Source organism: Phacochoerus africanus, chromosome 1 (genome assembly GCF_016906955.1).
Source record: "Phacochoerus africanus isolate WHEZ1 chromosome 1, ROS_Pafr_v1, whole genome shotgun sequence".
NCBI classification, from domain to species: Eukaryota; Metazoa; Chordata; class Mammalia; order Artiodactyla; family Suidae; genus Phacochoerus; species Phacochoerus africanus.
In genome coordinates, this window is record NC_062544.1 from 249,781,475 (window position 1) to 249,797,506 (window position 16,032).

Consider the following 16,032-nt stretch of genomic DNA (forward strand, 5'->3'; position numbering starts at 1 on the left):
CCTAAGGAGCAACGAAGCTTGGAAGCTTGGCTTGACGCAACAGTCTGTAATATCTTGGTGTACAACTGTCTATCTCTGTGTATTTTTTATTTTATTATTAACAATAAAAGCAGAGTGAAATGAAAATAGCAGTTATATTGGTTTTTTCAAAGCTAAAAAGGCATACTTAATAGCTTGATATCTTTCACTAAACCAAAACATATAGGTATTTCTTGTAGTAATATTCTTTCTTACTATAAAAATTAAAAACGTGCAATGCTGTTTATAATTGTTCTTACTAGGCAACAATAAAATGTGATGGATCCTAGTCTATATGTGTGTTATTTCTAAGGTAAACTATTCTAGAAACAATCAAAAAAATAAATCACATTTTTATCAGTATTCATTTCAATAGATATATGAACAAATATAACAAATCTAACTGTCAAGGAATATTTTAAGGATACAAAGTCAGCAACTGTCAGTAAACTGATTGGCATTACAGAGACAGTTTTTTAATACTATTTAATTTTCTACTATAATAATAATATTAAACATGGAGAATTTTACTTATTTGTATATGGTTATAAAGAGGAAATTTGCTAGAAAAGCAAAATATGTACATGTAAAGAAAAGTGAAAATGTGGATAGATGCAAAGTGGACTATCATTCAAAATAAGAATAGCAAGACAAGATAATGAAGTAATGAATTGTTATAAAACTTATTTACATAAGTCAAAAAACAATGAAGTAATGGACTAAAGGAGAGGGAAAAAGTAAGTTTAAATTTTAAATAAAGGTTACTATGAAAAGTAAATTTGAAGATATGTGGAGAATACCATGAAAAACTTTCTGGAGCAGTGCATCTCAACTATGCTATAACTGTCTGAGACAACCCTGAGTTGGGTCCTAAGTGGAGTGGGTTCTCCAATGAATCTCTACTTGGATGCCCTGTTACGCCCCTCTACAGTGTGGACCTGCCATGGTTAATGCAGCTTCAGGTAGAAGAAGAAACAAGTTACTCATTTTGTCTACTTGTATTACTGTATTTCTTCCCAGTTCTGGGGAGGAGTTTGAGACTGGGGATGATAATAAAAGAGGTTCCAGCATGTCTGTACATCTTCTATTTATATTTTTAGGTGTGGTTACTAATTTGTCTAGCATGAGGGTGAAGGGCGGTCAAAGACAGTGGCATGCTTGAGAAGGAAGAAGTTTAGGATTTAGGGGGACGTAGTAATATACATTTTTCACTCTTCATCAATATGCTTTCAAAATTTCTCAGATACCATATGTTTCTGACAATTTCAAAAGAACAATTTTTAATCAGTAGGTGATAAGTAAATATAAGAATCTGATTTGCTTCCAACCAACTACAAAACAAGGTTAGTTTCAGGTCATTTGCAATTTTCTACAGCTATTCCTTGTGTGATGAATAGGTATCTCCTATGACCTCTAAACTAAAGGATGCAGATGAAGAAGTTCCTGTAATGGCTCAGCAGTAACAAACCTGACGAGTATCCATGAGGACATAGGATCAATCCCTGGCCTCACTCAATGGGTTAAGGATCCAGTGTTGCTATGCTGTGAGCTGTGGTGTAGGCCAGAGACGCGTCTCAGATCCCATGTTGTTGTGGCTGTGGAATAGGCCAGCAGCTACAGCTCTTGATCCCTAGCCTGGGAACTCCCATAGGTCCCAAGTGTAGCCCCAAAAGACTGCAATAAATAATAAATCAATAATAATAAATCAATAAATCAATCAATAAATAATGCAGATCCAAGTACTCTTTCTTTGGGGAGAAAATATTTTATCTAAACTTTCTGAACTTGATGTTGCATGAGAGAAACAAGGATGATTATAATTTTTATCCTGCTCTCTCTATATTGATAATTTGGTAGATTATTGATTAAGATCTTCTCTATTGCTTAATTAGCAAGACCTTAGATGTTTCTCCTTCTTCAATAGGGATAAAAATTTATGTTCTGGGTACAGTTCAGGGAAGACTAACGGCAGTAAATTGTGTGCAACTCTAGGGTAAATTTTAAACCAGAACATTGATTTGTGATTACGTTTGGTATCTTCAGACTACTATTAGTATTGTAATAATAATACTCTGATTTATTATATGTCTATGTACCTAGCACTGCTGGGTACTTCTATTTATGATGCATGACATGTGTTTATGAATAATCCAGGAGTGTTGGGTTACTATTTTTTTTTTAATTCTAGACACTTGGATCATGTTGCCACAAACTCTGAACATCTTCATTACATCCTCCTATAGCTCTTCTATTTTTGTATTATAATTACTTATATGCTCATCTTCCATGTTTATCTCTAGACTTCTTAAGTGCTATTCACCTTTGCTCCTGTAGTACATTTGCACTCATAAAAAAAATGTTAAATATTTATTTGGTTAGTGAAATAATATTTCTCTTGCTCTGAATTCTTCAAATAGTAAAAGCAAAGCAACAGCATATTTCAAGATCATTAATATGGAAGTAGCTAGCTATTCAAAATAAATAAATAGCATAATACTAACAGTAACATGAGGATAACTCCAATAACTTTATATAGAAATAAAACCCCAAAACTGCTGTGCTCATAGGAATTAATGGTATAACTGTGGCTACTAATTTAACAGATTAATTTTTCCAGTGCTGAGCTCATTAATGAAAAATGCTACCCTTTTTACTACTGGAATATCTACAGTGCAAATGTTTCAAAAGTAATGAGTTGTTTTACATGCATTAGTACGCTGAATTGTGTTAGGCCTTTTATTGAGGGTGAGGTTCAGACTAGCAGTTTCAAATTATTGTTTGTAGTTCTAATACTGAAATTTGCAAAGGTGTGATTAGGAGGGGGGGGAGCCCTCCAGTGTCCATAATACAAAATGTCAGTGCTGCTAACAATTAAGTGTGATAACATTTAAATAATGCACTTCCATTGACACCCGAAGAATAAAATCTACCATTAGGACGACATCTAGATAGCAGATGATTTCACAGCAAAGTGCTCAGACCTCCATCAAGTTAAGATCAATAGAACCTAGGTAACTGTGGTAGAGTCAAAGACACGGTCTCAGCTCATGAAAGGCCCTTCTGTGCTAAAGCTATATTAAATTATCACAGCTAATGTAAAATAAAACTTGGTGTAAAAGATAAAAGGGTAAAGTTCTCACAAATGATCACTTATCACTCCATTCTGAAATGCATATAGCATTCATTATAGATTGAAATGCCACTCAAATTTCATCATTTAGTCAGGTTTGGAAACAGCCAAACCATTAACAGAAGAGAGTAGCTTTTTATATTTATACAGCCAGCGACTAATGAAACATTATACCCTGTGTGAAAAAGGGAAAAAAAAAAAAAACCTTTATTTTGTAATGAACCCAATTGGAGCCCTTTTTAAACACAGCATAACATGGTTTCACTGTTTCATCGAGCCTCTCATTACTTGTGTCAATAATCCTAGGTAAACCACTGTTGAACTTCATAGCATTTATCTAGCAGCATGAATAGCATTAATCTATGGGGTGCTTTTGATGAATCATATTTCAAAAAGCAAAGCCAAAAACGACTTATTACAAAGTGCTCAGAGAAGTATTTATTAGAAATATGTCAACTGCCAACTACCTAAAGGTAGTTTGGCTATTTAGGAAACCATGCTGTTGGCTAGCTTGCAAACGCTGGGACAACATAAAAATTTCCCCCACCTGAGTTACTTTAAAAAAAAAAAAATATGTACTTTTGACCTAAGTATATTATTTCTTCTGTCACATCCCTTCTAATTCTTTATATTTTTATGTGATAATTGCTTTTGACACAACGTGACATGCTATACAACATGCCCCCAGTTTCCCTAAAATTGTTAGGTGGGAGAAGCACTTAGAAAGTTGAGGGTGAATCAGACTTCACTTCTGTGACTATTGGATCTAAACATCCAGGTCAGCATGAATGGAATCCCGCTCTACTCCTGGATCCTCCTCATAAGGAAACAACTTATCTTCTTGACACACTCAGTGGTTGTTACAGGCTGTCTGGCAGTGAGCCTGGCAGGGTGTGTCTACAGGGGGTTACTACATTTAATTCCAATTTATCAGTTTAATTTGATTAGGCTGTTCTTCCCCCAAAGCTGGAATGTGCACAATTCATGAGATGTTAGAAATTACTCTATTGAGCTCTACTATCTTCAAGATGTTTAAATATGGACAGTCTATTCAACACAAGCCTTTGTTTATCTTCAAGAGCAGTGTTAATAAGAATTGAGTGATGGTATACACTAAAGCAAATTGAAAATAAGTTGTAGGTTGACTTAATACATTATTCTTTCTCCAATTTTGGCCTATATCATAACAAAGTAAATATCTTGGAAAGAAAATTCAAATGAGATTATTTTCACCTTAAAATCCCTTTACAAAAAAGTAGATTTTATCACTGAAATTCCTTTTTGGAAAAGTATAGAACAAACCTATGCTTCTTAAAGTATTTTATACTTAGATTCATAAGAAAGGTATCAAATAAATGTACTCCCTCCATGATTTCTAAGATCCGCTGAATTTATTGCAGCATTGCATAATTTTTACACAATACTCATTCATATACTATAATACTATGTAGAACACAACATTAGTCTTAGAAAAAGTTTTCTTGGTAAAATATATCAGAAAAAGCTTACATTCTCTAATTTTTTTCCTCTCACATTCATGCTGTACTCAGTAAATACACTCTGAGAAGATTGACAACAAAGAAACCTGACTAATTTTGTTTATTGTGATATTTATCAGCCTCCTAAAAGTTCATCTTCATCTACTGATGTCTTAAAGCTACCTCATGAATAACCTGTCCTAGATTTTGGAGTTAGGAAAAACAGAGATTCTCTTCAGTCTTGGGTACTGGTAATTCTTATTTCCATTTTCTATATTTACTCATATTGTGAGATTATTGCAGAGGAGAAAGAATGCCTGTGTTTCAAGTCATTGTTCATAAGAAATTAATGCAGTTATCATTAATATTGTACACCTCCATCTCTGCTGCATCTCAATGACATGCTACCACTCTATGAAACTAGTAATAGTGATTACAAAGTATATTTAATGGTAATACCACCAAATTTAACTTAAGGGAAAATACACTTTTCATTATTCTGTTTTATAACTAAAAGCATTTATTTGTAATGCAAAGAAAGCCATTAATATGATTTACTAGTCACCACCAAATACTATATAGTAAATTTGTAATAAAAAACTTTCATAAAAATAATTTTTATTTCTAGCATATGCTGTAATTTTATTTTATTAATTTGACTTGAAACATATTAATTGTGACTCTTGGAGATATTTACACTTATGAGAAGTCCTTCTGAAAGAAAAAGAAAACCTGTATAAAATTGTTTATTATTCTAAAGCTTTTGATAAGTTTAAGCAGTTTTTCAGTTCATTCATTCTTGCATATATAATGATGTCAAAAAGGTACTCACCATGAACAATGAGAACGTACTCTGCACTGCTTTGGCCAATGGTGTTTGTGGCTTCACATCGATATGTACCATTATCCGTTTTGTTGAGGAAAAGAATATTTAGTTCCCTACCACTCACAACCATTCGGTCAGGATCTGGTAACTCTCCACCATCCTTTGTCCACAAAACAGGTTCTGGCCTATTGGATTTAAACATGCACACAGACAAAAATATACAAAATGTTACATACTCTGTGAATTAAATAAATCAAGCAATTTATAAATATTTAACACCCGTTTTGTGGATAACCATGTGCTAATATCTATACGGTACCAAAAGAACCATAATGCACTCACTAAGAACATTTGGAGGTATGGCGAGTATAATTAATTTAATTCTCCTTAACTAAGCAGACATATATTAAGGAAGTAATTTGTTGGATTCTTATGGTATTACTGTTCAATAGCAGGTGCAGTGGCCCAGATTCTGTTGTTAAATGGCTCTACACCTGCTGGTCTATGGAGGATAGCCTTTGGGCTATTGGAGCAGCATTTCATGGAAGTACCTGGAATTACATATTTGCACTTAGGTACACCATTGTGGCACAGCTTTGTCTGAAACCACTGGAAACTTCTGCGTACCTTTCCTGCTTTCTCATCCCCAGATGCATTTTTTTTTCTTTTCTGAAAGTTCATTTTTTCCCCCTAGTTTTATTGAGATATAATTGACACATAACACTGCATTGGTTTGAGGTGCGCAGATGATGATTTGATATACCTACATGTTGCAAAATGATGACCATGATAAGTTTAGTTAACATCTATAATCTCATAGTTATATAATTTTTTCTTGTGATGAGAACTTTTAAGATCTACTCTCTTAATAACTTTTTAATATATAATACAGTATTTTAAACTATATTCAACATGCTGTACATTACATCCCCAGAACTTATTTATTTTATAACTGGAATTTGATACCTTGTGAGCACCTTCTCCTATTTCCCTTACCTCCCATCCCTGCCTCTGACCTCTTTTATTCCAAATTGTACCAGAAGTCCTAGCCATAGCAATTAAGCAGGAAAAACAATAAAATAATTTGAATGGGAAATGAAGGAGGAAAACTCTCTATTTGAAGATAATATGCTGGCTTATATAGAAAACCCTAAAAATTCCAGTAAAAATGGTTAAAATTAATAAATGAATTCAGTAAAGTTGAAAGATACAAAATCAATATATAAAAATTGACTCCATTTCTCTACACTAAAAATGAAATATCAGGAACAGAAATTAAGCAAACAATCTATTCACAATTGCATCAAAAATAATAAAATACTTAGGAAAAAAAACCTAACCAAGTAGGTAAAATTTCTGTACACTGAAAACTATAAGGCATTAATTAAAGAAATTGAAGAGGAAGCATAAATGGAAAGATAGTCTTTGCTCATGGATTGAAATAACTAATATTAAATGTGCATACTACCAAAAACGATCTACAAATTCAATGCAATCCCTATCAAATCTTCCAATGGCATTTTTCGTATAAAGAGAACAAACAATCTTAAAATTTGTATGGAACAACAAAAGGCCCCAAATAAGCAATCGATCTTGAGAAAGAAGAAAAAAGCTGGAGGTTTTACACATCTTGATTTTTTAAATGATATTTCAAAGGTATAATAATTAAAACCTGCAATAAATATAGACACATAGATCAATGGACTAGATTAGAATGCTCAAAGTAAAACTATGCATAAATTATCAATTAATTTCTCACAAAAGAGACAAGACTGGGGAAAGGACAGTCTCTCAAATAAACAGGGCTGGGAAAAATGAACGGTGACATAGAAAAAGAATGAAACTTGGACCCTATCTTACATCATAAGTGGATTAAAATCTTGAATGTAAGACCCATAAACCTCAAACAGGAAAGAAGCTCCTTGGCATTGGGCTTGGCAGTGAACTTTTGGATTTGACACCCAAAGCAATGGCAACAGAAGCAAAAATAGGAGTTCCCGTCATGGTGCAGTGGTTAATGAATCCGACTAGGAACCATGAGGTTGCGAGTTCGATCCCTGCCCTTGCTCAGTGGGTTAACGATCCAGGGTTGCCGTGAGCTGTGGTGTAGGTTGCAGATGCGGCTCGGATCCCGCGTTGCTGTGGCTGTGGTGTAGGTCGGCTGCTACAGCTCCGATTTGACCCCTAGCCTGGGAACCTCCATATGCTGCGGGAGCGGTCCAAGGAAATGGCAAAAAGACAAAAAAAATAAAGTATCTGAATCGACATTTTTACACAGATGACACACAAATAGATGAAACGTACATAAAAAGATGCCCAACGTTACTAATAATCAGGGATTGCAAATCAAAATCACGAGATAACATTCATACCTGTAAAATGGCTACCTTCAAAAAGACAAGAATAATAACTATTGGAGAGGATGTGGAGAAAATGGAAACTTTGTACACTTTCAGTGGGAATGTAAATTTATGCAACCATTATGGAAAACAGTATGGACATCCTCAAAAAATTAAAAATAGAGCTGCCAGAGTCCCTGTCATGGCTCAGGAGGAACAAATCCAACTAGTATCCATGAGGATGCAGGTTTGATACCTGGCTTCCCTCAGTGGGTTAAATATCCAGCATTACCATGAGCTGTGGTGTAAGTGGCAGTTATGGCTCAGATCTGGCATTGCTGTGGCTGTGGCATAGGCCAGTGGCTACAGCTCCAATTTGATCCCTGGCCTGGGAAACCTCCATATGCCGCAGGTGCAGCTCTAAAAACACAACAACAACAACAAAAAATAGAACTACCATATTGTCAATTCCACTTGTAGGGGTATATAGTCAATGGAAAAGAAATGCCTATTTCAAAAAGACACCTGCACCTATGTTCATTTTAATATTATGTAAAATAGCCAAGACATGAAAACAACTAAACAAACTAATGGGTAAGATACAGAAAATATATCCCAAATGGAATGGAATAATATTCAGCCATAAAACATAAGGAATTCCTGTCACCATAGATGTGGCTGGAGGGCATAATTCTAAGTGAAAAAGTCAGACAGAGAAAGATATATATATGTGGAATCTACAAAAACTGAACTTATAGAAACTGGCAGGTCACTTTTTTTTTTTTTCTGAGCCAAACATCCACAGACTTTTTTTTTTTAATTTTTTATAGTGATTTTAATTTTTTCCATTATAGCTGGTTTACAGTGTTCTGTCAATTTTCTACTGTACAGCAAGGGGACCCAGTCACACATACATGCATACATCTTTTTTCTCACATTATCATGCTCCATCATAAGTGACTAGATACAGTTCCTAGTGCTATACAGCAGGATCTCACTGCTTATCCATTCCAAAGACAACTGTTTGCATCTATTAACCCCAATGGCAGGTCTCTTTCAATCAAACACTTGCAAAAATTCTCAAAACATACTTTTAGGGCAGATATAATAAATTAATTGTGGATTTCTGTCTTCAAAAATTTCAGTCTTGTATAATTATTAATGATAGGAATGGTTATTAACATCGATCACCATGTGTTGTTAATGGTAGTTATCCTAGATACTTTGTGTAGATATTCCATAATCCTCATAAGAACACTTTGGTGGGTATTACTTTACAAATTTAATGCAGATAACAACATAGAAGATTGGAGATGTATTCAAACCGTGGTCTGACTCCATAGTTACTGCTTTGTCTACCACCTCTTGTGTTCTAACATGATGCATATTTGCCCTAGTTCTTTTTTTTTTTTTTTAATCTTTTTAGGGCTGCACCTGTGGCATATGGAGGTTCCCAGGCTAGGTGTTGAATCTAGCCACCTGTCTACACCACAGCCACAGCAATACAGGATTTGAACCGCGTCTGCGACCTATACCATAACTCATGGCAATGCTGGATCCTTAACCCACTAAGTCAGGCCAGGGATCAAACCTGCATTCTCATGGATGCTAGTCAGATTCATTTCCGCCAAGCCAGGATGGGAATGCCTCCCTAGTTCTTATATGTCAGCATTTTAAAGTTTAAACATGATTTTGGGAATTATTTTCAAAAAAGATTTAATATTTGTTTATTTTGGTGGAAACATTGAACTTTTGTTTTTGTGAATACAGTGAGAACATAGGTCTTGCTAAGTAATGCCTACAACTATGACAGCTTTTTTAAGATGAAGAATATCTATTTTTCATGACAAAATTTTATAAAAAGATAAAAGTTGTGAACCAAATAATAACACTGTAAATCATATCAAAACCAGCAGATTGGTGACGTGATCAAAGAATTGCTTAGTTATTTAGCAAAAACTTATCTAAAATATTAAAATAGTACAATAATTTGTCATCTAATTATATAGACACTTACTCTAATAGTATCTTTAATCAAAGTCAAAGCAGTAATACATTTCAATTTTTTTCTTATATCCAACATTTGTTTGTTGATATTTGAATTTACTAATTTTTATTGTAAAACTGATAGCCTGGATAATCTTGGAACATGCATATCTTTAACATCCTTTGAAGAAACAATTGGCACAATAAAATGATGACTTACTGCATATAAATGGAATATTAGAAATCATATCCTTTCTACAAAGCCCCATAAGGCCAACATTAAAATAACAGCTATATTTAGGCTATTTTTAATTTTAGAAAATTTATCCTTAAAATACTGCTTAACAGAAGTATTTTGTTAAAATAAGAAATATTATAATATTTTATTATAATTTTATAAGGCAATACTTTCATAATGTATAAGTCAGAATTTTTGAACACACAGAGATATAATTATATGCATATACCTATACATTTCATACATTTCTATACATGAAATTATACCTCCCAAATCCAAATTGTCATAATTTTTTCTCTGCTAGTGTTCATAAGCTTTCAGTCACATCTTAAAATACATGGCTCTGTAAATACATAATTGAATTTAGATATATATTTTAAACCATGTGTAATGAAATGAAGTTAAAGATCTAGAAGAATTATCCAAATTACCATTCTGTATTTTAAACATGTTTGAAAAATAATTCTTTTTTTAGGAAATGATGAAAAAACACCTGCAAAAATGGTTAACAGGATATTGTAGCAGTATAACTCACTGCTAACACTGAACATTGCAGGATTCTTGACCATACTCTGTATGATAAATCTTCAAGGTGGTAAAGAAAGTTAGCACTATAAGGTGCAATTTTAACAAAATGGGGGTTAAAGTTCATGCATCGATTAAAAATAGCCTACACATATTCCAATTAGTACATAAAATGTTCAACCTTCTTAATATCACCATAAAAATATTAAGTGATTTAGCAAGTCTTGATACAATTTGTGTTTCATCTTAATAAAGAGGGCCCCTAGGCTTTCTCTAATTGGAACCCAGAAATGATTTGAGTTTCTTGCTGCAAATGAATAAAAATCTTCCCTGCTGTTCAGGCAACCAAAGATCATTTAAAAAGTGGTTCCAGTCTGCAGTTTCTATGTGATAAAGCTGAAAAAGAGTAGGATCCAGACACCAGGAATAACAGGACAGTGACACAGCATCAGGCATGAGTTAACACTGTATAACTCTACAGCAAGAATATTAAGATAGTTCCCTTTAAAAGCCCAAATAACTAAAAGTTGAACACCTGCATGAGATGAAATCTGCTATATATTTCTGTCTACCAAATCTATTAGGCTAAAAAAATGTTTTGTTTTCTTAAGCATTGAAAGATATTTTTGTAGCAGTTTCTTCCTAGGGTAAGCAGAAAACAACATGAAAACAAATGTGAAAACAGAAAGTAATTATGCTTGTGTATTTGATCTCCTGTATTCTAAAGTCTTGGTGAAGTTGTTTTTATCTTAACAGACTTTTAAACTTGTATTGGAATTTCCTCTGTGGTGCAATGGTTAAAAATCTGGCTACAGTGGCTAGGATTGCTGTGGAGGTGTGGGTTTGATCCTCAACCTGGCACAGTGGGTTCAAGTATCTGGCACTGCCACAGCTGCAGTGTATTTCACGGCTTCCATCGGGATTCAGTCCCTTGCCTGGGAATTCCGTATGTTGTGGGTACAGCCATAAAAACAAAACAAGGAGTTAATAAAGATTTTTGTTTTATTTTGTTTTAGATATCTAATAGGAGAATCTCTTTAATCTGTAATGACTTTTATTTATAAACTAATGTTGGAAGTGCCACAAATCTCTCCACCTACCAGTTTATTTAAAAACTGAACTAGATATCAATATGATTACTAAAATCCACTGACACTCTTTAGTTAGTTGTTGAGGCATTTATTCTGTAAAATTATGCTGTAGTAACAATGCCCCTAATTCTCCCAACTGTGTATGGAATCATTCACTCTCTAGGTATTGATGAGAATAACTATTGATGAGACTATTGATGAGCTTTGCCTGCATAGCTCCCATTCTCCTTTTTAGGCTCATGCTTAAAAAGAATAAAGATTAAGGAGTTTAGTTACAGAAATGTCAGTCTCACAATACAGATCACCTAAGGAAAGAATTCTCCTGGTATCCTCACAAAAGTGGACAGGAGTAAAATGTCTTCTAAATTTTGGAAAGGATACGCTCTCCAGTCTCTTCCTTTTCCCAAATGGCTATATCCCCCTTGAGATCTAGAGTATATTTTCCATCATAAGCACAGTACATGTTGGGTTCTAATACTAAAATTAGTCTTATGAAAATTAACTTACTTTCTCTACATGAAAGAAAAAAAAAGTGACTGTAATAGCATTAAAATAAATAACTTGTTTTGGCTCAAAAGACAAAGAAAGAAATTTACATTTACATAAATCTTACATTTCCTTTAATATAAGACAGAATCATGAACTTATAGTTAATAACTTGGGGTCTCATGCACTTACAGGACACATGAGGATGACTACTGCCTTTATTTCAATTTAGAAATTCCACAGGTGGCAGTAGATGTAACTGAATATTCAATACTGAGGATTTTTGTAAAGCCTAATTACCCTCTGTTCTTATGATATTTTCACTGTAAAGTGAAAGAGGTAGAAGGAGTCATGTAAACATCTAGATTTCCTTTTTTTGTTTTAAGCAAAATCTCTTAAATCAAGAAATTATACTGCAGAGTCTGTATACAGAACCTCAGTGTTTATGCTATCAAATTTTTAGAGAAATGGAGTAGAGAAATTAAATGCAATAATTGATGAGTGGGTTTGAAACTGGGTTTAAGTACAGAATTTTACACTTATTGGGTTCCCAAAGGAAGGATTCTGAGAGAATCTAGCAGAGGCAATCTCAATTGGGTAGATGAAGACTGAATTCATAAACCACAGTTCCAACTTTGTCAACGAAGTGAGGAAGAAGAAAAAGAGAAGACAGGATAAAAATTAGAAGCTGGGGGGGTTCCCGTCGTGTCGCAGCGGTTAACGAATCCGACTAGGAACCATGAGGTTGCGGGTTCGATCCCTGCCCCTGCTCAGTGGGTTAACGATCCGGGGTTGCCGTGAGCTGTGGTGTAGGTTGCAGACGCGGCTCGGATCCTGCGTTGCTGTGGCTCTGGCGTAGGCCAGCGGCTACAGCTCCGATTAGACCCCTAGCCTGGGAATCTCCATATGCCACGGGAGTGGCCCAAAGAAATAGCAAAAAGACAAAAAAAAATTAGAAGCTGGTTGCTTTCTCCTGTTTTAAAATTTAAAATAAAAAGACAAAGGAAGTTCAAGGAGTGGTCTTAAAGCTGTGAAACCAGTTCAAAATATAATTTTGTAAAGGGTCTCTATGGAAGCAAAGAATGCAGTGGCTAAACAGAAAGGAACTGAAAGGACTACTTGTGGCATTATTTATTACTTTGATCATTTCAAATTTACAGACACATAAATGGCTATGTTGTTACTGAGGATCAAAGGAGATATTTCTGAACATAGTTGGTAAGTGACATTCTACATATATTCAAAGATATATTCTTAATTATCGTAAAAATATTGATCTAGGCCTTTGGAGAATACATCAAGCTGTGATTTTTCCTCAGATTTGATTGTTGCGCAATTTAATTGTAACAAAATTTGTTTTACTTTTATTCTTGATATTGATTTTGTACTTTTCATAGGAGCAATTCTTAAAACATCAAATAACTTTTACTATTAGCCGGGTTAACTTACTTACCACAATTGAGGTTCATTTGAAAACATAATCAGTGAAACATTTATGTGTCTGTCTTTATAGATATAGTTTTGTTTTGCTTAAGGGAAAACAAAACTTCAGAAACATTTAGTAGAGTAATCGTCATTGAGTCTCAATGGGCTTAATTACCAGAAAATATCCTACTTATATCTTAAGACAGATAAGGGATCAATGAACATTTCTGTTGTTGGTAACTAAAGTATGACTATATATTTGACTACATACTTCATAAATTTACACAATTATTATTTCATAATTATTTATAAATAAATCAATGCCAGTTTTGAACCAGGGATTATGAGAGATATAAATAAAATAAAATAATATCTGTTCTTTGCTCTATTATGTTTTAGTAGTTTATATAAGATATATGTAATCAAACATAACATTTGGCAGGACATAGTGGCATAAATGAGTTATAAAACATCATAAAGATTTACCACACCTATATTAGTCATATTGCAAAAGGATTTATGAAAGATAAAATTTGACTCATGCCTTTAATTATAGCAGGATTTTGAGTGGTAGAAATTGCAGATGACAACTCAACAAGAGTCACAGTCCTGATTAGGATACTTGCCTTCCAGAGACCATGCTGTTGAAGAGATAGATCTAAATATGGTGAATTCCAGGAAGGAATATACCGTTAATGGGTAGCATTGTTACTGGCTATGATAAATTAAGAAAGGGCAAAGTTAAAAGTACTTGATATGACAACTGAGTTGGGAGTAATAAAATCAAAAGCCAAAATGTAAGCGGATATTAAGGAACAGGACCAAATATGTTCATAAGAAGCTTAGTGTAAGATAAAGTTTATAGAATATAAAGCTGAACATAAAAAAGTACTATTTTAGTTTTAGATAGGAAGATAACAATGCCATTAATATAGAATACAGAATGAAATGTGATAGGGAATGTTCTGGTCATAAGAGGATGAACAAAAGCAAAGGAAGTGCTGTAAGGGTATATTTGGGAGTTCCTGAGTGGCCTAATGGCTAGGCATCTGGTATTGTCACTGCTGTGGCTCAGATCACTGCTGTGATGTGGGTTCAATCCCTGGCTCAAGATTTCACATGCCACAAGTGTGGCCAACCAAAAAGAAAGTGATAGAAGAAAATTAAGAAACATATCTCCATCAAGCAGAAGGAAATGAGATATTAGAAACTAAAGCAGAGAGCAGGAGTGGAATTTTTTACAGAGAGATTGGAGCCAAGCAAGTGTCCACACTTAAGAGAGAAAGCAAAAGAACAGATTACCAAAAACCTTGGGATAGTCTTTACACAGAGATGAGAAAAGAAAGACAATGAAGTCCAGTATGTCCAAGAGAAATCAAAAGAAATTAATGTCATAGGAACAAGAAAGAAAGAATATATTTTAACATTTATTGACCTATATATGTACATTTATAATCCATCCAATACCTTGACAGATAATCATTTTGTTAGCCTTACTCAGCCATAAACGCACACGAAACTTGGTCATCATCATTTCACCTTTTTAAATATTTCGGTTTTTCCAATCACAACGTCCCATCTTTTCAGCTCACTATTTAGCTCATCATCAAAACCTCTAATCATTACTAATGAACCCATCATTTACCTTCATTCTTCAATCCCTTCCTACTTTACTTTTCTCTTTAATCAGCATTACTATGCAATCAATACATTTTCCCATCCATTGGTTAATTCCCAACCCTGCTGGACCCAACTTTTTCATCTTCTTTGTCTTTTTATCAGAACATCTAAACTGAAAAACATAAGGAGGAGGAAAATGGCTTATTTGTTTTTTAAATACTGTTCTTGAAATCATCATGCAAGAATGTACATAAGGAGCAATAAAAAGCAATTTTAAAGCAAAATAAATTTCATTTCCGTGTCTTTGGGTATTTCATGATTTTAAGAAAAAGTTTTTGATTTTCTGATATGTGGAAATATGCATCATGTGTTATCATAAATGTTGAAAATATATGATTAAATCTACACATTTCTTCTTTCCATAACTCTTTAATGTAATATTAAAATATTTATTTTTGTGAAATCTATATTTTGATACAACTAGTATAATCCTTTGTTAAGCTGGCTCTGTCCAAACATTTCAAATATTTACTTAGGGTTGGAAAAACACAGTGAATAAGAATAAAAATTGAGGCTTGAAGAAATTCTCCAGATAAAGAAAATTATTTAACCATTTTGCTTTTAAATAAGTAATTTTCCATTGTATTTCTAGCCTGTTGCAGTTATTTGTATTGATTCATTTAAGAAATAGGTCTTTGTGGATTTGTGTGTGTGTGAGAGTGAAATGATTCTGCAGCATTTATCCTCAATGTTCTCCACTCCCTCATGATTTTAGTGGTTTCTGGATGTGTTCTTCAATCTCTTGCTATATCTTGATAATTTGTAAGGGTTAGTTTAAAATAGCTATGATATTTTAAAATATAATTTCTC

The 16,032-nt window shown here is 33.6% G+C and overlaps 1 protein-coding gene across 2 annotated transcripts in view; it reads right to left on the bottom strand.

The window, feature by feature from the left end:
- The window catches only part of CADM2 (cell adhesion molecule 2), a 1,078,779-nt gene that overhangs the window by 104,400 nt on the left and 958,347 nt on the right, over positions 1-16,032 (bottom strand). For both annotated transcript variants that reach the window (XM_047794400.1, XM_047794392.1), the window contains one exon: positions 5,459-5,637. In XM_047794400.1, the coding sequence (XP_047650356.1) occupies positions 5,459-5,637 (179 nt within the window). The remainder of the gene's footprint in view (positions 1-5,458; positions 5,638-16,032) is intronic.